This window comes from Cibotium barometz, chromosome 38, assembly GCF_041138505.1.
Source record: "Cibotium barometz isolate CiBa-2024 chromosome 38, ASM4113850v1, whole genome shotgun sequence".
NCBI lineage: Eukaryota > Viridiplantae > Streptophyta > Polypodiopsida > Cyatheales > Cibotiaceae > Cibotium > Cibotium barometz.
Window position 1 is genome coordinate 28,194,003 of NC_141083.1, and position 26,151 is coordinate 28,220,153.

At 45.5% G+C, this 26,151-nt stretch overlaps 1 protein-coding gene across 1 annotated transcript; it reads right to left on the reverse strand.

Annotated features, from left to right (window-relative positions):
- Positions 1 to 24,766, reverse strand: LOC147616551 (uncharacterized). The gene is made up of 2 exons (XM_086777619.1): positions 23,458 to 24,766; positions 1 to 1,838 (listed from the first exon to the last, which is right to left on the reverse strand). The coding sequence occupies exons 1-2, from the start codon at positions 24,703 to 24,705 to the stop codon at positions 1,287 to 1,289; spliced, it is 1,800 nt and encodes a 599-aa protein (XP_086633745.1). The 5' UTR covers positions 24,706 to 24,766; the 3' UTR covers positions 1 to 1,286.
- Between the last annotated feature and the right edge of the window lie 1,385 nt (positions 24,767 to 26,151).

Below are 26,151 nucleotides of genomic sequence, written 5' to 3' on the forward strand. Positions count from 1 at the left end.
AAACAGAAAAAAAAAACGATGAGAGGAATACTTGGGAAATCCGACATCTACGACACCTAGACACGAATACCTCTTCACCCTCTGCATTAGGGTTTCTCTAATACCAACCGTAAAGTCCTTCCCTAGATCTCCCTAAACACAGCTGAAAACCAAGACTAGTCCTTAACCAAATCATGAGGTAACAAGCTAGCTCACCTCCCAACTGCGACCGGCATCCACCGATCTCCCCTGAGCCAATCCCGTAGGCCCTTGTCTAACTCTAACGCCCCATACCACCGAACCCCACCCGTAGGCTTTCGACACACCAACCTACGTACTCGCCATGTGCGTGGCATGAGCATGTCTACTCTCCTGGTCCAAGCCAGACGTCAGTAGTGGTGCGTCCACACAACTGTCTCTTAATAACCCAAGCTCTCACTTATATAGTGATAGAGAGGGAGGTCAGGAAGATCAGGAGAGAGAGAGGAAGGTCGGGAAGAACATGGCCCTGGCAGGCCCTCCACAAGGTGACGAAAGCTCCCCCTCACGCAGTTACATAGAGTTTGCAGGTCAAAGGAGGCTCATCCTTGTGGTCTGGCTCGAAAGGGTCCTTGTAGAAGTCACCATGGCTTTCCCAGTCACTATCGTTGAGGTCATTTAGGGTTTGGGTAAATCTGAGGTCATGGGCATGCAGACTGAGATCTCGGTGGAGGTGCTTGCCTTCGAGGGCTATGTGGCAAAGGTTGGAGGCCCGCTGTTGCGATTTGGAGAGCTCCATGTTCTGCAAAAGGAGGGAGCTCAAGAAGTTGCCACATGGCCGAGGGGCAGCTCTCCCATCTTTAGTGCAAAGAATAGAATAGATTGTGTATGACAAAACCATGTCCAATGAATGTTTTCTTTAAATCCTTCCCAGACACCCTTGCATTTTTTTGATTTAGATGATAAGTCACAAGGAAGCACTGTTTTCCCACTTTCAACCCTAATTCAAAAAAAAAGTGCAACTTTATTGGCTACAACACAATTAAAAAAACTCTACTTTGACAGTATTCATTGAGAAAATTAATCTCTTCCCAAGAAAAAAAAACAGAAAGAAAAAACTTGATTTGATTAGGATTTCTTCCCCCAAAAAAAATCTTGTTTTTTCTCCTCCTCGCAGAGATGGATAGACGAAAATCCACGTAAAGAGCTTTGAGTCAAATAATAGTATGCCAAAACAGGCCACACCTAATGCTTCTCTAACAGCATAGAAGTTGGGCAGATTCCACAAGTATCAATGCTTGAATAAAGAAAACACATATATACTTAGCCTAAAAAGCAAGTATTAATGCAGCCCCTGCATCAGTCAAGTATGGTGCGACATGAGCTGCTGTTCTTTCCCAATTTGTTTGATCATCCAAGGAAGGATGATGTGCCCCAGCGCACATGGCTGCCAACCACATGAGCTCGCCAAACCCAGCACAACACACAACTATCAGTACCACTCGTAAACGCCCCATCACAAACACATAGACACACCATATGGCCATTTGTGATAGGATGTACAAGCAAAATATAGCAAAGGCTTGGGCAAGCCTCCTCTGTTCGGGGTAAAATTTGTGGAAATTCTTACGAATACAGAGAAGAAAGCAAAGAGAGAGGAGTGAGCTTGCAGTGCATGCCTTGGCAAGATGCCACCTTGCTTTGGGACTTGCACCCAAGACTGGAGGTAATGCCCCCACGAGGACCAAAGCCCAGCAGCTGTATTCTGCCACGACCGCAGTGACCACGAGGACGACTTCGAGCGTGGCCATGAATGTGAAGGAGGTGGTGACTGACGTGGCAATGTCCACCATGGTGACCGTCTGATATTGCATGCACACCTGCGTGTTCACAAGTTTTAAGTCAGGTGAGTTGCTTTTTTAAACCAAAAACCAAACTTAAGAACACAAAACCTGAAAATTTTGTGTCGTCTTTTTAGTTATATTTTCCCAAAATAAAACCTGTAAATCTTTTCTAAATCAGGTGGTAAAATCCACAATAGGCCTTGCTGGGAGCAGGGTTAGGGAAAAGACAGATTCGCTTTATCCTTGAGTCTGCTCAACTTCTGAGAAATCCGCCTCATTTCAAGAGAAGGCTTCCTCTTATTTTTCAAAAAATAATAGTAATGAATGAAATTATGAAGAAAATGCTTGCTCAAAATTCCATTTTTCTCTTTTCACATAGAAATTACATTTTCCTTTCCAACCCATGGTGGGAAGGATTCATGTAAGAAAAGGCTCACTAAATTTTTTTCCCCAAAACATTGGCTAGGAGGAAGAGGCGAAAAATGGATCCAGTTGAAGGAGAGCATGGAACTGCAGGCCGCCCTATTCTTCCACCTGACCACAGCACATCTCCCCCCCCCCCCCCAAAAAAAAAAGAAAAAAAGAAAAAAAAAAGAAACACTCTTTGTCACTCACATACACTCGCTCTCTCACTCACACACACTCTCTCTCATGACCCTGTGTTTTTCTCTGGACAGTATGTAGGTGTGCACGGGGACATGGTGGACAGTGTGAATGGCACCAGTTTGGGGCCAAGTGATAAAAGTCCCTTCACATAACCCAAGGGGACAAAGGGTTGGAGGGGACAAAGGTTTAAAAACTTTAATTTAACGGATGGTGGCCCCATAGGCTAATTTTGGAGGCTTACACCACTTTTGGACAGTGGGGGCTAGCATGCCTTTCTTTCTCTCTGATGCTTTTTGGAAAAAAGTGGCTGGCGGGCTGTGCTTCTGGCTATCTCATGCTTTTTGGGAAGGAGCTGTAGACGGGCTGCGCCTCTCTTGTATGCTTTTTGGAAGGTACTGCTGGCGGGCTGCGCTACAGAGAATACAGGTGCAGCTGAATATCTTCTTACGCCTGTTTTTTGGGGAAAAAAGGCTAGTTGGTTGCTGTACTACAGAACAGAGACACAGGCACTGAACCTTGCTCTCTCCCTTTGGCTTTCAGAGGGCTGGCTGGTTGCTGTGCTGCAGTGTATACAGGCGCCTACTGAATTTCCCTCTCTTGGCTTTTGGCAAGAGGTTGTCTGTCGGGCTGCACTGCTGTTCATACAGGCAGTGCTGGACACAGAAGTGTGGACTGAAAGAGGGAGTGCAGGGCTGGACAGCAGGTTCACCCACAGGTGTTCTCTCTGTGGGTTGCAAGACAAGAGGCGCATGGCTGAGCAGGTCTCTCTCTGTCTTTCTCTCTCTCTTGGAAGGGAAGGAGCGGGCTGAAGGAGGCGCATAGCCGAGACTGTTTTGAGACTGTTTATGGGCTGTTTTGCTTGGCTGCAAGTACATTGTGTACATGGGTTATTGGCTGCAAGTACAAGGTCACCTGGTTATGTTTCTTGGCATGGGAGCGACGCAAGCTCTCATGGGTGCATACCCATGGAGCGACGCAAGCTCTCATGGGTGCATACCCATGGAGCAGATTGCTTTCTTCTTGCTTGGAAGGAACAGATGTCAGAGGGACCTGCAGTTTTGGGCATACCTATGTAACATATTTGTGGGGCAGAAATACAGCCAGACATATTCAGTAAGAGCTCTCTCTTTTGTTTGTGTGTTGTGTTGGCACTACATTTGAGTATGTGCCGAGAATGTTTTCAAGTGGAAACAGGACATGGGTTTCATGCTGGCCAGACCAGATGTTTCATGGGAAAACAGGTGAGACAGGAAACTTTACCTCGTACCTTTCTTTCCTTGTGTGCCAGTATCTGCTCGGGAATAAGAACCTCATCAAGTTCCTCCACTTCCGTCTGAGCCTTATCTGATACATCCTCAAGCACCCAAAACCTGCTTGCACTCCACCCAAGTGGTAAGCACAAGTCCCCAATGAAGCATAGTAGATCACCACTACTAAACATAGAAAGAAGCTGCCTTCCAAACACATGAAGCCTCCGCGAAGATACCACTGGTGACAAAGTGTCGAAAGCCATAGCCTTCAACCCATCTTTTGCACCATAACACTTCAACCGCTTCTTGTTCCCGGCCGACAACTTCTTGTCCTTGGTGTCTTTTCTCCTGAGCTTCACCCTTAGCTTTTACTCTTCACCTCATACAAGCAAAGACACATAGTCCTGCACTGCCTCCTACACTTTCCACATGTTGAAGCTTTTGATGTGACTCTCATGAGACAACCACGAGCTCACCCCTTAGGAAAGTTGGCGATTGTCCCGACCAGAGTAACCACCGGCTCGCCTACTTGAGAAAGTCGACAATCAACGCAACCATGTAAACCGGCCTCCAACCTTCAGACGAAACCGAAGGGCGGTGCACAGACAAACTTGCACACAAAACACTTCAACACCTTCGAGGATCTAGAAAAGGAAAACGAACAGGGGGAGCTAGAGTGCTCCTCCAAACAGTATACGGACACCGATTGGCCCCAAAACGCTAGCGCCCCTTGCGGTATTTCTTTAATTGATTATAAGAGAGCTTTGATTACAATAAGGCTGGAAACTCAACCGTCACAGTAGAACTCCTGAAGCCTGCAAAGACCCTGCATCATGGCTTCTTGTCCACTCGGCATCCACATATACTTCCAATCCTTGTTCACATCAAAAGACTCTTTCACATGAGTCCTGCACACAGAAGCTTTCTCCCTCGGTCAAGGCTGCCACAACCATCCATAGCCTTTCACCCTATGAACAGCATCACATCCTCACACATCCAATGCTTCTGCATCACAACAGACTCCCAAACTATTTCCCAAAAGAAAACTCTTATCATAGCACAGCATACCATACAGTAGACAAAACTGTACACTCTCTCTCTACCTTTCCAAGGGTACTATCCATCTCAGTCATGGATTTCCTGTCCCCTGACCAATCAGTAGCAAGGCTGTACCAAACCGTTGTCTGCATGTGACCTATCTTTTGGAGAAACCCAAAAACATGTTTCCGCATGAAACAAAGACCTGTTTCAGCAAGCATCCGGTGTATCTTGTGAAGTTCAAGAACTATTCACTGATGGATGCGAAGTGGATGGAAGATTCACCTCAGGTATTGCAGCTTTATCTTGATGCCTTTGAGTTGGAGCCGACTCTTGTTACGGCTCATTCAGGTTCAGTAGAGCATAGGTCTGGAGCATTGCCTGATGCTCAAGAGGAGCACCTCCGCTCCCTTGTTACAGACAGGCTCAATTGTCATCTAGGAGTCGCTTGGTGACATCTTTGTATTCACCCGAAGGTATTGATAGCTAACAGTACATCTGCTTATGGGACTTCTATGATAGTGTACTAGTCACATGAGATGGTATAGTTGGGTATGGTTCATAGTCGGCCGCACCATGAACTATAACTACAACTATGGATAACTCTGTCTACACTTATGGTTAACAGAGATGGTTTTTCGCCTTTGGAACTAAGGTATGTGTCACGTGCACATCAGTCAGGTGTACAGTGACATGGCATCATTTTATGGCATCATTAGCATCATCAGTAGTCATCAGGCATTATTCTGGCATTTATCCAATTTTATAGGTATTTTACTGGCATTTATGGGGCAGCCGCCGACAGCATTTGTGGACATGGCATCTGGCCGACAGCCCTTATGCTGGCCGACCAGCAGCATGCTTGCATATATATACAGGTGCCTCTCCATTCAGCCATTCAGGTTGATCATAGCAGCATTCAGCAGTGTGTTCTCCAACGCATCTCCTCCAAGAAGCATTGGGAGCAGCATAATCAGCAAACGCATCATCCTCAGCCTCATCATCAGCAAACGCATCACCCTCAGCATCATCTACAGCTAACGCATCATCATCAGCCTTCCATCTTCAGCAAACGCAGCAACATACAGCTCAGTTCAGCCATCAGGTCTGCGTTTCATCATCAGTTCAGCATTCAGCATCTGTTCCAAAGCCTCCCTTCAGCGTTTCCTTCCCAGGAGACAAGGGAAAGAGTGGACAGCAGTTCATCCCGCATATTCAGCATATAGGCAGCATATTCAGCAGTACAGATCCATTTGGATCTCATTGTAACCGCATTCATTCATCTAATATAGCTACATTGCATTGACACATATTTGTCTATCTCTTGAACATCATTAAGTGCAGTTAAGTTAGACTAAGGTTGTGATTACTACGGTCTTAAGCCTCTCTCATGTCACATTGGTATCAGAGCGTTACAGGGTAACCAGCCTTAGAGCATGTTCATTCCATCAGTCATTCAGTCAGACATCATGTTAATCGCTTCCGCACAGTTAAACCCAGTTCTCAAAATCTTGCAAGCCACCCTTAGGGATTTTCCCTTAGGTCTGCATTAGTAACCCATCCATCTACATTCTTGCACAGCATATAGGGTTGCACATGGCTTGCATAGCAGACATCTTAGCAGTCAGTCTTGCATACATGTTGCCCATGAACTCTCAGGGAAAAATGACATCCATCATCAAAGGAGCACATAAGTTTTGGCTTCAACTGGCAGCAGCAGGGAGTTTCTCTTCCACAGAAGAAGACGGAAGTTTGCTCCAACATCGCCTCAGGAGGTTCAGAGCTTCAGGTACGACGGAGATGGTAGGTGAAAGGTTTCCACAGGCAGGTCAGGGGTGACTCAGGTATTTGCCATTCAGTTCCCGCAGTACATAGCGTCTTGGCTCAAAGGATTTCACTCCTGCAGACGGCCTCAGTCCCAGCAGAAGACAGAAGGGGGCAGTCGTTCGGAGGAGAAGGATCACAGAGGAGTCGAAGGTTGCCAGGTATCCACCCAGCAACAGTTTAGCAGCGGGGAATGTCACGTGCACACCAGTCAGGTGTACAGTGACATGGCATCATTTTATGGCATCATTAGCATCATCAGTAGTCATCAGGCATTATTCTGGCATTTATGCAATTTTATAGGTATTTTACTGGCATTTATGGGGCAGCCGACAGCATTTGTGGACATGGCATCTGGCCGACAGCCCTTATGCTGGCCGACCAGCAGCATGCTTGCATATATATACAGGTGCTTCTGCATTCAGCCATTCAGGTTGATCATAGCAGCATTCAGCAGTGTGTTCTCCAACGCATCTCCTCCTCCAGGAAGCATTGGGAGCAGCATAATCAGCAAACGCATCATCCTCAGCCTCATCATCAGCAAACGCATCACCCTCAGCATCATCTACAGCTAACGCATCATCATCAGCCTTCCATCTTCAGCAAACGCAGCAACATACAGCTCAGTTCAGCCATCAGGTCTGCGTTTCATCATCAGTTCAGCATTCAGCATCTGTTCCAAAGCCCTCCCTTCAGCGTTTCCTTCCCAGGAGACAAGGGAAAGAGTGGACAGCAGTTCATCCCGCATATTCAGCATATAGGCAGCATATTCAGCAGTACAGATCCATTTGGATCTCATTGTAACCGCATTCATTCATCTAATATAGCTGCATTGCATTGACACATATTTGTCTATCTCTTGAACATCATTAAGTGCAGTTAAGTCAGACTAAGGTTGTGATTACTACGGTCTTAAGCCTCTCACATGTCACAGTATGACTGAGGAAGATTGGGACATTGATCTTTGTCATATGGTTCTGGCTGTCCTTGACCACAGGATCGGTCAATTGGATATTGAGATGATGCTATTTGTGGAGTTGGTCTCCTTTGGAATGGCATGGTTTGGTTGAGCTCAAAGTCTGCGGCAACCTAAGCTAACACTTAGAGACTCTATGGAGGGCATAAGTCTTGCGAGCAGTCCTAGAGTTGGTTTGGTTCATGGATATATGGATCAAACTCTATTTGTGCATGTATGCATACACCTTTTGAGGTATTATTGTATTCTGGTGCCATTGGATCATGGTACCCTTGAGAATACATTGGGAATACTCCGGATTGTGTCGTGTGAGGCATGTATGTTGGTATGATACATCAAGTACTTTATTATGTTCATGGATGCACCACTAGGTGTGGCTCTTGTGGGATGGCTATAAGCAGAGTGGTTAAAGCATCAAGAGGGACATATGTGGAAAGTACTTAGTGGATGTATTGTTTGGATGCATTGAGTGCTTTCATATGCTCATGTTGTACCACCAGTCGTGGGTCCTGTGGGATGTCCATGGGCGTAAGGCTTGCGAGCGGCAGCCCTTAGACTGTTACTTTAGAGTAGGTAGAGCATCTTGAGGAGCATATTGTTTGCGAATGCATGGTTTTGTTTTTGGCTAACATAGGTTACGTGTTTCCACTTGGTTTTAGACTTTTGCTGTAGGTTCTGAAGGAACAAGCAAGAGTTGTTTGTCACTTTCACGTGACGGTATGGCCATATTGTGCAAGATGATTGTTTCATCACCCAGATGCACTGGAGGGCCATTGCTTTTATCATATGGGGCATCTTTGCTCAGAAGATGCCTTACTGTGCCATTGAGTGCAATCGAGGACGCTTGCTATTTTTCAAGCGGGGGTATGTCACGACCCTGTGTTTTTCTTTGGACAGTATGCAGGTGTGCAAGGGGACATGGTGGATAGTGTGAATTGAAGGAGCTAAAGAAGCTCAGCTGAAATAGTTAGGGTTTCATGTGGGAGACACACACAGAGAAGAAGGGAGAGAGAGAGAGAGAGAGACATGTGGGGATAAGTCAACTCACAAAGTATGAGTGTGTGACTCCCCTATCACACATGTATATTTGCTCTAGTGCACATAGTGCACTTAGTACATTAAAAGTACTAAGTGTACTATGTACTAAAAAACTTATGGGCTTGTACACACTATAAGGGTGGGCATAATGCCTTTACCCCAACAACCTCCCACTTAAAGGCAATGTGCCCTTAAGTGAAGGAAAAGAAAAAATCAGCATGTACATGATAATATACAAGGCCATATCAAGGCCGAAACTGGCCTCATCCAATGCCCATCAAGTGTCTGCAATGAGCAAACCGCTTTGGAGGCAAACTCTTTGTCAACAGATCAGCCGGGTTGTCATCCGTATGAATCTTGACAAGCTGAATCAGCTTGTTCTCTATCACCTCTCTGATGAAGTGATACTTCACATAATCCGAATCGGTGTAACCATGCACTAATGCATCCTGTTTGCCAAAGCAGATGCACATATCCTGTGTGCCCTTCAGGTATCTCATGACACCTTTCACTGCTTCCCAATGCTTCTTGCCAGGGTTGGCCATGTATCTAGTAACCACTCCCACTGCAAATGCAATGTCCGGCCTGGTAGCAACCATGGCATACATGAGACTGCCACAAGCCGAAGCATACGGAATCTTGGCCATATCAGCTCTGTCACTATCCGACTGTGGGCTGTCCATAGCACTGAGTTTCACATATGGAGACAAAGGAGTACTAGTCTTCTTCCCCCCCTCCATATTGAACCTCTGCAAAACTTTGCCAATGTATTCCTTCTGAGACAAATACAACACATGCTGATTTCTGTCCCGAAGTATCCGCATACCCAAAATGTGATTTGCATCACCCAAATCCTTCATATCAAAGGTCTGATGCAGCCTCTTCTTCAAGGCATCCATCTCTTTACGAGATTTCCCGGCAACCAACAGATCATCAACATACAAGATGAGGATCAATAGACTGCCATCCAAAGCTTTCTTGATGTATAAGCAGTGATCTATGTCACTCCTCCTGAAATCCTGGGATTTCATGAATGTATTAAATTTATGATACCATTCCCTTGGTGCCTGTTTGAGCCCATAAAGACTCTTTTTCAGCTTGCATACAAGCTTCTCCTTTCCATTCACTGCATAACCCTCTGGCTGTTGCATATATATCTCCTCATGGAGATCACCGTGAAGAAAAGCAGTTTTCACATCCATCAGAATCAAATCCAGATCATCATGAGCAACCAAAGCTAATACAGCTCTAAGTGTGGTCATTTTGACCACTGGAGAGAAGATCTCATCAAAGTCCACACCATATTCCTGCTTGAAGCCCTTAGCCACTAACCTGGCTTTGTATCTTGGCTTTGCATCAGGTGCAACTTTGAGCCTGTAAACCCACTTGCATGGCAAAACCTTCTTGCCTGTAGGCAGATGCACCAACTTCCATGTTCCATTTTTGTGCAGAGAATCCATCTCTAACTTCATAGCACGCTCCCAAAGAGCCTTGTCTGCCCTCTATAAAGCCTCCTTATAACAAGAGGGCTCCCCACAGTCAGTGAGCATCAAATAGTCAACCCCTAGAACAAACCTGTCAGGGGGTCTGGAGGGTCTTGTGGACCTCCGTACCCAATGATCATCATTTGCAGGTTGCTGTCCAGCCTGCATATCACCTATTGGTGGCTCCTGTTCCATGCCATAAGGTTGGAAGATCATGCCCGGTATCTCCTCTAACTGTGGGATATCCAAAGGGATATCTTCTGCCATCTCTGGCTGTCCATTTGGACCATTTTCAGCACCATTTAAGGGCTGGTTTTGTTGCTGTAATGGCTGATTTACAGCCCTTGGCTGTTGTCCATGATGTCCATCATCATCAAAGATGACTCTGCCAGGGTCCTTTTGCCTTGCAAGCTCCTTATACATGCATGTTTCATAAAAAATGACATCATTGCTGCGTATAATCTTTCTATTCACTGGATCCCAAAGTCTATACCCCATTTCACCTCTGTCACCATATCCTAGGAATATGCATTTGTGAGACTTAGGATCAAGTTTGGTGCGCATTTCCCTGCGTATGTGCACGTACGCAACGCAACCAAACACTCTCAAGTGCTTGTAGGACGGAGGCTTCCCTGTCCATACTTCCTCTGGCACTTTCCCACCAAGCCTCATGTTAGGTGACCTGTTTATAAGATGAACGGCTGTCATAACAGCTTCAGCCCAAAAACCATGAGGTAACGCAGCATGTGACAACATAGAACGGACCTTCTCCTGAATGGTCCTGTTCATCCTCTCTGCTGTCCCGTTTTGTGGAGGATCATAAGGAGCAGAGAGCTCCCTCTTGATGCCTTTAGCATCACAAAAGTCCTGAAACTGTTTGGACATATACTCTCCACCATTGTCGGAACGCAAAGCCTTCAGTGTTTTGCCAGTTTGATTCTCAACATGAGCAACAAACTTCTCAAACACTAAGAATGTATCACTCTTCAAACGAAGAGGATAAACCCACACCTTGCGTGTGGCATCATCTATAAAAGACACAAAATATTTTGCCCCTCCCAAAGAAAACTGAGGCATCTCACATACATCTGTATGCACAAGCTCTAACTGAGCATCTTTCTATCCAAGAGCTTTCTTGTGGAGGCACTGGAGTTGCCTGCCATATATACAATGCTCACAAAACTGAAAACTTGAGAACTTTAGAGAAGGCAAGTAACCAAAACGAGACAATTGCTCCATTCCTTTGACACTCATGTGAATGGGAGAGTTAATTAGGGTTAGAGTTCATGTGGGAGACATACACAGAGAAACAAGGGAGAGAGAGAGAGAGAGAAAGAGTTGTGGGGATAAGTCAACTCACCAAGTGTGAGTGTGACTCCCCTATCACACATGTATATTGCACTAGTACATACAGTGCACTTAGTACATTAAAAGTACTAAGTGTACTATGTACTATAACTTATGGGCTTGTACACACTATAAGGGTGGGCATAATGTCTTTACCCCAACAACCTCCCACTTAAAGGCACAATGGCTTAAATGAAAGAAAAGAAAAATCAGCATGTACATGATAATATACAAGGCCATATCAAAGCTGAAACTGGCCTCATCCAATGCCCATCAAGAGTCTGCAATGAGCAAACCGCTCCGGAGGCAAACTCTTTGTCAACAGATCAGCCGGGTTGTCATCCGTATGAATCGTAACAAGCTGAATTTGCTTGTTCTCTATCACCTCTTTGATGAAGTGATACTTCACATCCACATGCTTCGTCTTTGCATGAAAGACAGGGTTCTTTGCCAACTGGATGGCACTCTGACTGTCACAATGCAACAATGGAATATCCCCTGTATAACCCAAATCAACCACTAACCGAGATAGCCATAATGCCTCCTTGCAAGCCTCTGTGGCTGCAATATACTCGGCCTCTGTAGTAGATAAGGCTGCGCATTTGTGCATCCTGGATATCCATGACACAGCACCTCCTGTGAATGTAAACACATAACCGGTAGTAGACTTCCGGTTATCTGGATGACCGGCATAATCTGAATCCGTGTAACCATGCACTAATGCATCCTGTTTGCCAAAGCATATGCACATATCCTGTGTGCCCTTCAGGTATCTCATGACACCTTTCACTGCTTCCCAATGCTTCTTGCCAGGGTTGGCCATGTATCTAGAAACCACTCCCACTGCAAATGCAATGTCCGGCTTAGTAGCAACCATGGCATACATGAGATTGCCACAAGCTGAAGCATACGGAATCTTGGCCATATCAGCCCTGCCACTATCTGACTATGGGCTGTCCATAGCACTGAGTTTCACATATGGAGGCAAAGGAGTACTAATCTTCTTCTCCCCATCCATATTGAACCTCTACAAAACTTTGCCAATGTATTCCTTCTGAGACAAATACAACACATGCTGATTTCTGTCCCGAAGTATCCGCATACCCAAAATGTGATTTGCATCACCCAAATCCTTCATATCAAAGGTTTGATGCAGCCTCTTCTTCAAGGCATCCATCTCTTTACGAGATTTCCCGGCAATCAACATATCATCAACATACAAGATGAGGATCAATAGACTGCCATCCAAAGCTTTCTTGGTGTATAAGCAGTGATCTATGTCACTTCTCCTGAAATCCTGGGATTTCATGAATGTATCAAATTTATGATACCATTCCCTTGGTGCTTGTTTGAGCCCATAAAGACTCTTTTTCAGCTTGCATACAAGCTTCTCCTTTCCACTTACTGCATAACCCTCTGGCTGTTGCATATATATCTCCTCATGGAGATCACCGTGAAGAAAAGCAGTCTTCACATCCATCTGAATCAAGTCCAGATCATCATAAGCAACCAAAGCTAATACAGCTCTAAGTGTGGTCATTTTGACCACTGGAGAGAAGATCTCATCGAAGTCCACACCATATTCCTGCTTGAAGCCCTTAGCCACTAACCTGGCTTTGTATCTTGGCTTTGCATCAGGTGCAACTTTGAGCCTGTAAACCCACTTGCATGGCAAAACCTTTTTGCCTGCAGGCAAATGCACCAACTTCCATGTTCCATTTTTGTGCAGAGAATCCATCTCTGACTTCATGGCACGCTCCCATAGAGCCTTGTCTGCCCTCTGTAAAGCCTCCTTATAACATGAGGGCTCCCGACAGTCAGTGAGCATCAAGTAGTCAACCTTTGGAACAAACCTGTCAGGGGCTGTGGAGGGTCTTGTGGACCTCCGTACCCAATGACCATCATTTGCAGGTTGCTGTCCAGCCTGCATATCACCTATTGGTGGCTCCTGTTTCATGCCATAAGGCTGAAAAATCATGCCCGATATCTCCTCTAATTGTGGTATATCCATAGGGATATCTTCTGCCATCTCTGGCTGTCCATTTGGACCATTTTCAGCACCATTTAAGGGCTGGTTTTGCTGTTGTAATGGCTGATTTACAGCCCTTGGTTGTTGTCCATGATGTCCATCATCATCAAAGATGACTCTGCCAGGCTCCTGTTGCCTTGCAGGCTCCTTATACATGCATGTTTCATCAAAAATGACATCATTGCTGCGTATAATCTTTCTATTCACGGGATCCCAAAGTCTATACCCCATTTCACCTCTGTCACCATATCCTAGGAATATGCATTTGTGAGACTTAGGATCAAGTTTGGTGCGCATTTCCGTGCGTATGTGCACGTACGCAACGCAACCAAACACTCTCAAGTGCTTGTATGACGGAGGCTTCCCTGTCCATACTTCCTCTGGCACTTTCCCACCAAGCCTCGTGTTAGGTGACCTGTTTATTAGATGAACGGCTGTCATAACAGCTTCAGCCCAAAAACCATGAGGTAATGCAGCATGTGACAACATAGAACGGACCTTCTCCTGAATGGTCCTGTTCATCCTCTCCGCTGTCCCGTTTTGTGGAGGATCATAAGGAGTAGAGAGCTCCCTCTTGATGCCTTTAGCATCACAAAAGTCTTGAAACTGTTTGGACATATACTCTTCCCCATTGTCGGAACGCAAAGCCTTCAGTGTTTTGCCAGTTTGATTCTCAACATGAGCAACAACCTTCTGAAACACTGAGAATGTATCACTCTTCAGACGAAGAGGATAAATCCACACCTTGCGTGTGGCATCATCTATAAAAGACACAAAATATTTTGCCCCTCCCAAAGAAAGCTGAGGCATCTCACATACATCTCTAACTGAGCATCTTTCTGTCCAAGAGCTTTCTTGTGGGGGCACTGCAGTTGCTTGCCATATATACAATGCTCACAAAACTGAAAACTTGAAAACTTTAGAGAAGGCAAGTAACCCAAACGAGACAATTGCTCCATTCCTTTGACACTCATGTGTCCCAACCGGCTATGCCACATAGAGATTTCTGGCAGCTCGGTTGCATTTACATTAGCATGGTGACAAACACCTGCATGCATAAAGTAAAGAGTGTCCACCTTAGAGCCTCTGGCAACAACCAGTGAGCCCTTACTAATTTTCCACTTTCCACGACCAAATGTGGTAACATAATCAGCATCATCAAGCTGTCCAGTAGAAAGCAGGTTCTTCTTGATCTCAGGCACATGCCTGACATCATGGAGCATAAGCTGTGAGCCATCTGAAAACACAAGCCTCACATCACCTCTGCCAAGAATCTTGCATGCATGGTTATCACCCAAATAAATTACTCCTTCATTGCCAGCAGTATACCTGACAAACAAGTCTCTGCAACCTGTGACATGAAAGGAGGCACCTGAATCAATGATCCATGAGTGCATACCATGACCATCTCCTATAAGAAGTGAATGGGCATCAAGTGAAGACGTGAATAGGACCTCATCCTCACTGTCACCTGCATGTGACACATTGATTTCTTCAATCTTGACTCCACTTTTGCGCTTTGGCTTTACATCTTTGGCTTCATCTTTGTCTTTCTCTTTGCCTTTTCCCTTTTTCTTTTGATCATTTTTCCATTTGTAGCATTGCTTTTTGATGTGTCCCTTCTTGCCACAATAATGGCATTTCAAGTCCTTTTTGGAGCGAGACTTGCTCCTTCCCCGTTCTTGGCTTTTACCCCTTTGCTGGGATCTCCCATGTGCATTCATTGCATTGGACTTTCCAACAGAGTTGTTTTTCCTGTTCATCTCCTCTTGAAGGAGAGCACCCTCAACATCTGCATATGACTGCATAGCATTCGAATTGCTAGTGGCTGTCCTGAATGTGTCCCAACTCTCTGGCAAAGTGCATAACAGAAAAGTGGCTTTGAACTCATCGTCCATTGCCAACTTTTGATTTATAACTTGGCTGACAATACCATTAAACTCATTTAGATGGGCTGTCATAGACGCCCCTTCCTTCATCTGAAGACCTATGAGTTTCTTCAACCAATACACTTTGCTTGAGGCACTTTGCTGGGCATACAAGTCCTGCAATCTCTGCCACATTCCCCAAGCTGTCTTCTCTTCACGAATGCTGAAAAGTAAAGAGTCTGACACAGACAACATGATAGTAGATCTTGCCAGCTCATCCATATCTTCCCACTCTTCAGCAGTAAGAGAAGCGGGCATTACACCCCTTTCTTTGATAGGCTTGTGCTATTTCTTTTGGAGCAACACATTATAGCACTGGGTTTGCCAAATATCATAGTTATGTGAGCCTTCAAGCTTCTTGATGTGAAGCAATGAAGAGCCCTCACCTGTGGTTGCCATAGCAATATGCAACCTGTCAATGCCTGACTCCCTGCAAAATGTGCAAACACTGCACCAAAAGCACACAAAGTGCTCACAGTTGTTCTCCCAAGCTTTATCTCCCACTGCGGAAGCACAAATGCAACTTTTCTCCCACTGTATGTGATGAAATCACCAAAATCTGGTTGCTGCAGATTTAGGACAGCACCTTAAATGTGCTCTGTTCCCCTTCCAAAGTACTGTACAGCAGTACTAAGTGCTCACCAATGATGTACCAAACCTGTACCGGCAAGTACAGCGGCTGAAATTGAGTCTTTTGGTCACTCAAATCAATGTGCAGCCATGCCAAAACTTGTACAAAGCTGTACCAAATCTGTACCAGCAGGTACAATAGCAATAAATGCTCTCTTGGCTGTCCAAATGAGTGAAAATCAGACTTTTACAGTCTCGAACACTGCACACAACAGTCCCGAACAGAAATTGGGCAAAAGCCCCTTGACTGCAAGCTGATTTCTGAGGATTCAAGGCATAAAAGTCTTGCCTGCTGCTTTGCCAAGCTCAACAAGCATAAAATCTTGAAAAGCCCCTTGATTTAAGATCAATTGCTGATCATACATGGTACATTGACGCACATGAAGGCATCCAGAGTCTTCACAGTGCTTCCCCCTGGCCACATATACATCCATTACATGAAAGCCCCTTGATTTACAGGCACATTGAGTGCTTGTCACGCATCAACACATTGCCCAAAGCATCAAATGCGATTGCCTGCATGCAAATCAATCCAATCGGCACAAAAGCCCCTTGATTTGCACTGCAATTTGCTGCAATTTTGCCCGAATGTGCGATTTCTCACATCATACAGCATGTATGAATGCCCAATTGCACAAATACATCAAAAGCCCCAAATTTTGACATCCAATTTCCTGCAAATTGATCCTAATTGTGATCAATGTCACCCAATTTTGCCAATTTTGCTCAAAAATTGAGCAATTCGGCACCTGACCTGCTCAATTGATGATTGTACCTGCTCAATTGCAAATTGGACATGCAAATTCCAAAAATTGAAACAAGTACCTCAGGTAATTTTTTGATTTTTCTCTGATTTGCAGGCTGAATTTCTGTGTGTTGATGTTGTTGCAGAAAGGGGGGGGGGCGCTTCTTGCTGATGTTGCTGAATCGGGAGTTGCTGCTGCTGAAGCGTGTGTTGATGCCTACTCACGTTTGCTGTTGACGCTGCCCCACGGCTACATCCAGTATTGCAGGGCAGTGTGTAGGCGGCCTCTCTCACCCTACCAGGCAGCGATGGTCACTAGGCGCACAGTTTGCGCCCAGCACACGAGAACCGAGGCGTTGTGGGAGCGAATGCTCTTGCTTAGCCGCCCATTCACGACAAAACGGCCTATCCTGGGGCCTTCTACGAGCGCTGCCCAGAAGCCCGCTATGCCACCCACCATGTGCAGCCGAGCGTGTCACCGCGAAGAATACACGTGTGCGACATGGAAGCTGCCGCCACTAGAAGCTCGCACTGCTTGTCGCCTACGTGCGAAGAGAAAAAAAAATGACGACTCAATGTTGCCGCCGTTCTTCTTCTTCGCTCGCCTGCCTAGTGGCTTTACGCCTTGTGGCCAGGCGCCTGTTGCAAGCTGCTCACGCTGCCTACGACTTGCTGCGAGCGCTGCTGCCCTGCACTGGAGGTGTGTGAAGCGACCCAAGCACTTGTCCCTGCCGCCCGTCAGGCTCCATTGTTCTATGCTGTAAATCGTCGAAGAGAGAGAAGCTTCTTTCTATGAGGAGAAAGTCTTTCGAGCTCTGATACCAGTTGAATGGGAGAGTTAATTAGGGTTAGAGTTCATGTGGGAGACATACACAGAGAAACAAGGGAGAGAGAGAGAGAAAGAGTTGTGGGGATAAGTCAACTCACCAAGTGTGAGTGTGTGACTCCCCTATCACACATGTATATTACACTAGTACACATAGTGCACTTAGTACATTAAAAGTACTAAGTTGCACTAGTACACATAGTGCACTTAGCACATTAAAAGTACTAAGTGCACTTAGAGTTTCATGTGGGAGACATACACAGAGAGAAGAAGGAGAGAGAGAGTTGTGGGGATAAGTCAACTCACCAAGTGTGAGTGTGTGACTCCCCTATCACACATGTATATTGCACTAGTACACATAGTGCACTTAGTACATTAAAAGTACTAAGTGTACTATGTACTATAACTTATGGACTTGTACACACTATAAGGGTGGGCATAATGCCTTTACCCCAACATCATGTGTCCCAACCGGCTATACCACATAGAGATTTCCGGCAGCTCGATTGCATTTACATTAGCATGGTGACAAACACCAGCATGCATGAAGTAAAGAGTGTCCACCTTAGAGCCTCTGGCAACAACCAGTGAGCCCTTACTAATCTTCCACATTCCACTACCAAATGTGGTAACATAACCAGCATCATCAAGCTGTCCAGTAGAAAACAGGTTCTTCTTGATCTCAGGCACATGCCTGACATCATGGAGCATAAGCTGTGAGCCATCTGAAAACACAAGCCTCACATCACCTTTGCCAAGAATCTGGCATGCATGGTTGTCACCCAAATAAACTACTCCTTCATTGCCAGCAGTATACCTGACAAACAAGCCTCTGCAACCTGTGACATGAAAGGAGGCACCTGAATCAATGATCCACGAGTGCATACCATGACTATCTCCTGCATGGAGTGAATGGGCATCAAGTGAAGACATGAATAGGACTTCATCCTCACTGTCACCTGCATGTGACACATTGACTTCTTCAATCTTGACTCCACTTTTGCCCTTTGGCTTTGCATCTTTGGCTTCATCTTTGTCTTTGTCTTTGCCTTTGCCCTTTTCCTTTTGATCATTCTTCCATTTGTAGCATTGCTTTTTGAAATGTCTCTTCTTGCCACAATAATGGCATTCCAAGTCCTTTTTGGAGCGGGACTTGCTCCTTCCCCGTTCTTGGCTTTTACCCCTTTGGTGGGATCTCCCACGTGCATTCATTGCATTGGACTTTCCAACAGAGTTGTTCTTCCTGTTCATCTCCTCATGAAGGAGAGCACCCTCCACATCTGCATATGACAGCATAGCATTTGAATTGCTAGTGGCTGTCCTGAATGTGTCCCAACTCTCTGGCAAAGTGCATAAGAGAAAGGTGGCTTTGAACTCATCGTCCATTACCAACTTTTGATTGATGACCTGGCTGACAACACCATTAAACTCATTTAGATGGGCTGTCATAGACGCCCCTTCCTTCATTTGAAGACCTATGAGTTTCTTCAACCAATACACTTTGCTTGAGGCACTTTGCTGGGCATACAAGTCCTACAATCTTTGCCACATTCCCCAAGCTCTCTTCTCTTCACGTATGCTGACAAGTAAAGAGTCTGACACAGACAACATGATGGTGGATCTTGCCAGCTCATCCATATCTTCCCATTCTTCAGCAGTAAGAGAAGCGGGCATTACACCCCTTTCTTTGATGGGCTTGTGCTGCTTCTTCTGGAGCAACACATTATAGCACTGGGTTTGCCAAATATCATAATTATGTGAGCCTTCAAGCTTCTTGATGTGAAGCAATGAAGAGCTCTCACCTGTGGTTGCCATAGCAATATGCAACCTTTGACACAGTCAATGCCTGACTACCTGCAAGATGTGCAAACACTGCACCAAAGCACACAAAGTGCTCACAGTTGTTCTCCCAAAGTTTATCTCCCACTGCGGAAGCACGAATGCAACTCTCCTCCCATTGAATGTGATAAAATCACCAAAATCTGGTTGCTGCAGATTTATGACAGCACCTTAGATGTGCTCTGTTCCCCTTCCAAAATATTGTACAACAGTACTAAGTGCTCACCAAAGATGTACCAAATCTGTACCGGCAAGTACAGCAGCTGAAAATGAGCCTTTTCCTCACTCAAATCAATGTACAGCCATGCCAAAACTTATACAAAGTTGTACCAAATCTGTACCAGCAAGTACAGTAGCAATAAATGCTCTCTTGGCTGTCCAAATGAGTGAAAATCAGACCTTGACAGTCCCCACTACTCCATACAACAGTCCCGGACAGAGATTGGGCAAAAGCCCCTTGACTGCAAGTGGATTTCTGAGGGTTCAAGGCATAAAAGTCTTCCCTGCTGCTTTGCCAAGCTCAACAAGCACAAAATCTTGAAAGGCCCCTTGATTCAAGATCAATTTCTGATCATGAATGGTACATTAATGCACATGAAGGCATCCAGAGTCTTCACAATGCCTCCCCCTGGCCACATATACATCCAATACATAAAAGCCCCTTGATTTACTGGCACATTGAGTGCTTGACAGGCATCAACACATTGCCCAAAGCATCAAATGCCAGTGCTTGCATGCAAATCAACCCAATTGGCACAAAAGCCCTTTGATTTGCACTCCAATTTCTTGCAATTTAGCCCTGAATGTGAGATTGCTCACATCATACAGCATGTATGAATGCCCAATGGCACAATTACATCAAAAGCCCCAAATGTTAACACCCAATTTCTTGCCAATTGACTCGGAATGTGACCAATGTCACCCAATGTTGCCAATTGTGCTCAAATCTGAGCCATTAGGACCTGTACCTGCTCAATTGATGATAATGGACATGCAAATCCCAAAATTGAAGCAAATACCTTTGAAATTTCTGATTTCTTGCGATTTGCAGACTGAATTTCTTGATTTCTGTTGCAGGAAGGGGGGGTGTGTGTCGTATTTGCTGACTCGTGTGCTGATGCTGATGCTGTGCAGGTACGGATGCTGCTGTGTGCTGTACGGCTGTTGAAGGGAGCTGCTGCTGGACTTGCTCGCTTCTCAGCGTACAGTATATTCGTGCAGGTGGGCGGTAGCTATATTCGTGCAGGTGGGCGGTAGCGGAGGAGCTCTGCAGCGATCACGCCATGGCGGACCTCAAGAACTGTACTGTGCGCACGCGCAAGTTCATGACCAATCGCCTTCTCTCCCGCAAGCAATTTGTTGTGGATGTACTGCATCCTGGTCGGGCTAATGTCTCCAAGGCTGAGCCTTGGATGGGCGGTTACACAGAGGAGCAACGTGGTGAAGGTGAGGGCAGGTAAGACGGCCCTGGGATGCACCAAGAGGTCCAGATCACGGAAGTCGCTAGCCCGGACATCAGGTTTCTGTGTCCGCCTTCGCACCCCAAGTGGTCGGAATGTGCTCAAAAGGAGGCGGGCCAAAGGCAGAAAGGTCCTCTGCCCTTGCAGCAACCCTAGCAGTGGCAAGCGGGCTTAAGTTCATGCATGCCTATGGCATACCCTGCACAAGCGCTTACCCCAGAAGATGCTCTGATACTAGTTGAAGGAGCTAAAGAAGCTCAGCTGAAACAGTTAGGGTTTCATGTGGGAGACACACACAGAGAAGAAGGGGGAGAGAGAGAGACAGAGAGAGACATGTGGGGATAAGTCAACTCACAAAGTATGAGTGTGTGACTCCCCTATCACACATGTATATTTGCTCTAGTGCACATAGTGCACTTAGTACATTAAAAGTACTAAGTGTACTATGTACTATAAAACTTATGGGCTTGTACACACTATAAGGGTGGGCATAATGCCTTTACCCCAACAGTGAATGTCACCAGTTTGGGGCCAAGTGATAAAAGTCCCTTCACATAACCCAAGGGGACAAAGGGTTGGAGGGGACAAAGGTTTAAAAACTTTAATTTAAAGGATGGTGGCCCCATAGGCTAATTTTGGAGGCTTACACCACTTTTGGAGAGTGGGGGCTAGCACGCCTTTCTCTCTCTCATGCTTTTTGGAAAAAAGTGGCTGGCGGGCTGCGCTTCTGGCTGTCTCATGCTTTTTGGAAAGGAGCTGTAGACGGGCTGCGCCTCTCTTGTATGCTTTTTGGAAGGTATTGCTGGCGTGCTGCGCTACAGAGAATACAGGTGCAGCTGAATATCTTCTTACGCCTGTCTTTTGGGGAAAAAAGGCTAGTTGGTTTCTGTACTACAGAACAGAGACACAGGCACTGAACCTTTCTCTCTCCCTTTGGCTTTCAGAGGGCTGGCTGGTTGCTGTGCTGCGGTGTATACAGGCGCCTGCTGAATTTCCCTCTCTTGGCTTTTGGCAAGAGGTTGTCTGTCGGGCTGCACTGCTGTTCATACAGGCAGTGCTGGACACAGAAGTGTGGACTGAAAGAGGGAGTGCAGGGCTGGACAGCAGGTTCACCCACAGGTGTTCTCTCTCTGGGCTGCAAGACAAGAGGCGCATGGCTGAGCAGGTCTCTCTCTGTCTTTCTCTCTCTCTCTTGGAAGGGAAGGAGCGGGCTGAAGGAGGCACATAGCCGTGACTGTTTATGGGCTGTTTTGTTTGGCTGCAAGTACACTGTGTACATCTGTTATTGGCTGCAAGTACAAGGTCACCTGGTTATGTTTCTTGGCATGAGAGCGATGCAAGCTCTCATGGGTGCATACCCATGGAGCAGATTGCTTTCTTCCTGGTTGGAAGGAACAGATGTCAGAGGGACCTGCAGTTTTGGGCATACCTATGTAACATATTTGTGGGGCAGTAATACAGCAAGACATATTCAGTAAGAGCTCTCTCTTTTGTTTTGTGTTGTGTTGGCACTACATTTGAGTATGTGCCGAGAATGTTTTCAAGTAGAAACAGGACATGGGTTTCATGTTGGGCCAGACGAGATGTTGGTCACCCGATGTTTGTTGAAAAACAGCTCTTTGTTTCATGTGGAAACATGTTTTTGGGTTTCTCCAAGAGATAGGTCACATGCAGGCAGCGGTTACAGGAGTGGACACATGTTTGGTACAGCCTTGCTACTGATTGGTCAGGGGACAGGGAATCCATGACTGAGATGGATAGTACCCTTGGAAGGTAGAGAGGGAGTGAACAGGTGTGTCTACTGTATGGTATGCTGTGCTGTGATAAGAGTTCTCTTTTGGGAAACAGCTTGGGAGTCTTTGTTGTGATGCAGAAGCACTGGATGTGTGAGGGTGTGGTGTTGTTCATAGGGTGAGAGGCTATGGATGGTTGTGGCAGCCTTGACCGAGGGAGAAAGCTTCTGTGTGCAGGACTCATGTGAAAGAGTCTTTTGATGTGAACAAGGATTGGAACTGTATGTCAATGTTGAGTGGACAAGAAGCCATGATGCAGGGTCTTTGCAGGCTTCAGGAGTTCTACTGTGACGGCTGAGTTTCCAGCCTTATTGTAATCAAAGCTCTCTTATAATCAATTAAAGAAATACCGCAAGGGGCGCCACTGCGTTTTGGAGCCAATCGGTGCCCGTGTACTGTTTGTAGGAGCACTCTAGCTCCCCCTGTTTGTTTTCCTTTTCTAGATCCTCGTAGGTGTTGAAGTGTTTTGTGTGCAAGTTTGTTTTTGCACCACCCTTCGGTTTCATCTGAAGGCTGGAGGCCCGTTTACACTCTCTCACATACACTCACTCTCTCACTCACACATTCTCTCTCTCTCTCTCTCTCTCTCTCTCTCTCTCTCTCTCTCTTCCAAAAAAATGCAAACTTGAAGGGTCTTAATTCTGGAAACCCTCCAAATGTTGAGTCAAGGCTACGTTGGGCTTCAGTTTTAATTGAAACCGTTAATTACTGAAACCCAAAATTTTAATGGACCTGGATTGAAGGCTTGGAAACCCAAAATTTGATTTGGGTTTGTTTTGATGGGCTTTGAAGCCCATTTGCAACCTTCAAATTTCAGCACTGGTCCGACAGGTTCTAAGTACCTGAGCCAAATTGCCGACAGCTATGAGCAAGGAAGAGTTGCCCCAGGCTCCAGTTGCATGAGATCTCACCAAGCGTCTACCTACGAGGGATGCGCTCAAAGGCGGCATTTGGGCAGCCCAGCACAAAATTAGGGCTACGAGTATCTCCACCACAAGCGCCACAGCTCTCCTCGCCGCACTCCACGACATTCGGCCTCCCCCCTGCTCCCCTATCTCCTTGTCTTCCATCAGAAACTTAGCAATATTTGTCAGCATGTTCCTTTCCACTGCGTCCAGCGAGCAATACGCACTTGGCAAGCGTCTGTTGATCCAGAACAGCTGCTGCTCCTTGGGAAGCATTAATGCCAGCCTTTGATGATCTTTGTAACCCATACTTTTCTCCATCAGCGCTTGGCTTAAGTTCGAACGTCCCCCATGAATACAGCACTTGAGTCGAACGTTTTCTTCCCCCAGTTGTATATCCTCCCACCATGGCTGGGGCATGAATCTCAGCAAACCAGGCCATGCAGCAATGCCCGGTATCTCTAGGCATGCGCCACAGTCCGGTGGATGCGATGCCACAACTAATCTCAGTGTGAGCCCGCAGTTGAACCTGAACCAAGACAGTATCATTCTCTGGAACAATGTCGCTTCTCCACAGCAGCAGCTGCTGCTGCTTTCCACTATGATGCAAGCCTGCGCGTGTTTGGAAGACGGGACACCACACCATCGCATGAAGCAGTTGTAGCCCTTTGAATCCAGCCATACTGCCAGTCGCCATAGCAAAGAGTCGGTTGCCATCCTTTGGGACTTCTGCAACGACGTAATCCCCGTCCTTGTATCTTCAGAAAATTTGAAGACCGACGACGATGCCAACTGCACTCCTGCGTCTGATCGTGTGTCGCAACAAAAGTATGATTCTCTCTCACCACGGGTGTCGTCATCCTCGTGCGTGAAGAGTTTGAACTCGCCATTGATCAAAGCGTGGAGCAGCACGAGAAGGTCCTTGTGGCTGGACTCAGCCTTGAGCTCCCCCTTCAACACAGCCCCCGCAACTGCTGAGAGGCTCGTCAGAATACTTAGACCCACTTGTGCCAAGGATAGATTATTCCTCACAGGATCTAACTCATCCTGACCTAATACCGGAGAAACCATCCCTAATAGTACCACTAGTACTGCTACTGCGACAAGCGCAGCTACTCTGTTTGTAATCTCCCGCACATAAGCACCCATGTACAACTCTGTATACATTTTCATCCTCTGCATCATGCTTCTCGCCAAGGAAGTCTGTTTGTTGGGCAGGGTTTCTATGAAGAAAATGAATGTTCAAAATTGCTCTAACCATTGTGTGTGGCGTCAGTAAACGTGTGGCTGTTTTTTATTGTGAAAACTTTGCTCAATAAAGTTGCCCAAATTTTATTTTTATTTTTTTAATAAAATTAGGCCACTATCTATTCTACTAGAGCATGATGTCTTATTTACATGGGGCACCAATCGGGGTGTCCACTCATGATTCACCTCGGACTACTAGCCAACACCTTTTTCCAACTGAGCTACCGCCCGATGCTAAATTTCAAAAATGTCTCAAACCTATCCTAATTTTTCTAAAGCTTTCTTCTCACATTTTAAAATATCTCAAACTTATTTAATCTTGTTTTTTTTAAAAAAAATTCAAATTATCTCGACCGTTTCCAAAATTCACCCAGATTGGTTCAATTTTCCCTCCCCCTCACTCTATAAAAGAAGGTCATTGTGGGCCATGGCTCCTTCCTTGTATTTAAAAAAAAAAAGAATCCATGTACAAGTCACTTTGGAACATTTGACTATTTTTTTAAGAGGAATATTTTTATGTATATATATAGTAAAGACATATACATGAGATGTCATACAAACATGCTATCTTGAGTACAACAGTTGATGAAAGTGTAACACAAGGAATACAAAAGAACCATACAACGTTAGGAAACATAAATTGCCAGTATAGCAAGGACTAAGTGGAACATCTGGCCACCAAGAGAAGAGTTGTTGTGAGTACTCAACAAATCCTTGAAAATGAGATGATCCTAAAAAAAGAAGATAAGAGAGCGTCAGATCTAATTGAGTAAGGTTATCCTTGCCAACAAGATGCACCAATCAGATCCTTGACATTTACATTTATTCGCATGTATCTCTGTACACAAAAAATTGGCAAAAGCATGCAGTGTATCTTGTGATTTGCATGGGGAAAAATGAACAGCCTAAAAAACCATAGAATTCCTACTCAACCAAAAACATGATGAAGGAAGAACCATTTTGACCATGCAAACACCACAAGTTGAGATTTCTCTCCCACTGGGCATTTGTCTATCAAGCAATTAATTATGTATAGTTTAATACCAAAAGCTAGCAAAAATTTTCGATTAATGGTAGCCCAAAAAGATCTCAAAGTAGGACAGTCCCAAAAAAGATGACAAACGATTTCCAAACTATCCGTGTATCTCTTGCAAGTACCGAAACTTGACTGTTGGAACACTCGACTATTTTCAAGGTTAATTGAACTTTTCCAAACTTTGTGTTTTTTTTTTCAAGCTGATTAGTTGATGCCAAGATTTTGAAATGATTTAATCCCATCTAAAACTTATTCAAGGTTATTCAAATTTCGAAACATATACGCGATTGCACATCTTTCTCATCATATTTTTGCATTCATTCTCTTCTACATTCATCATCAAACAA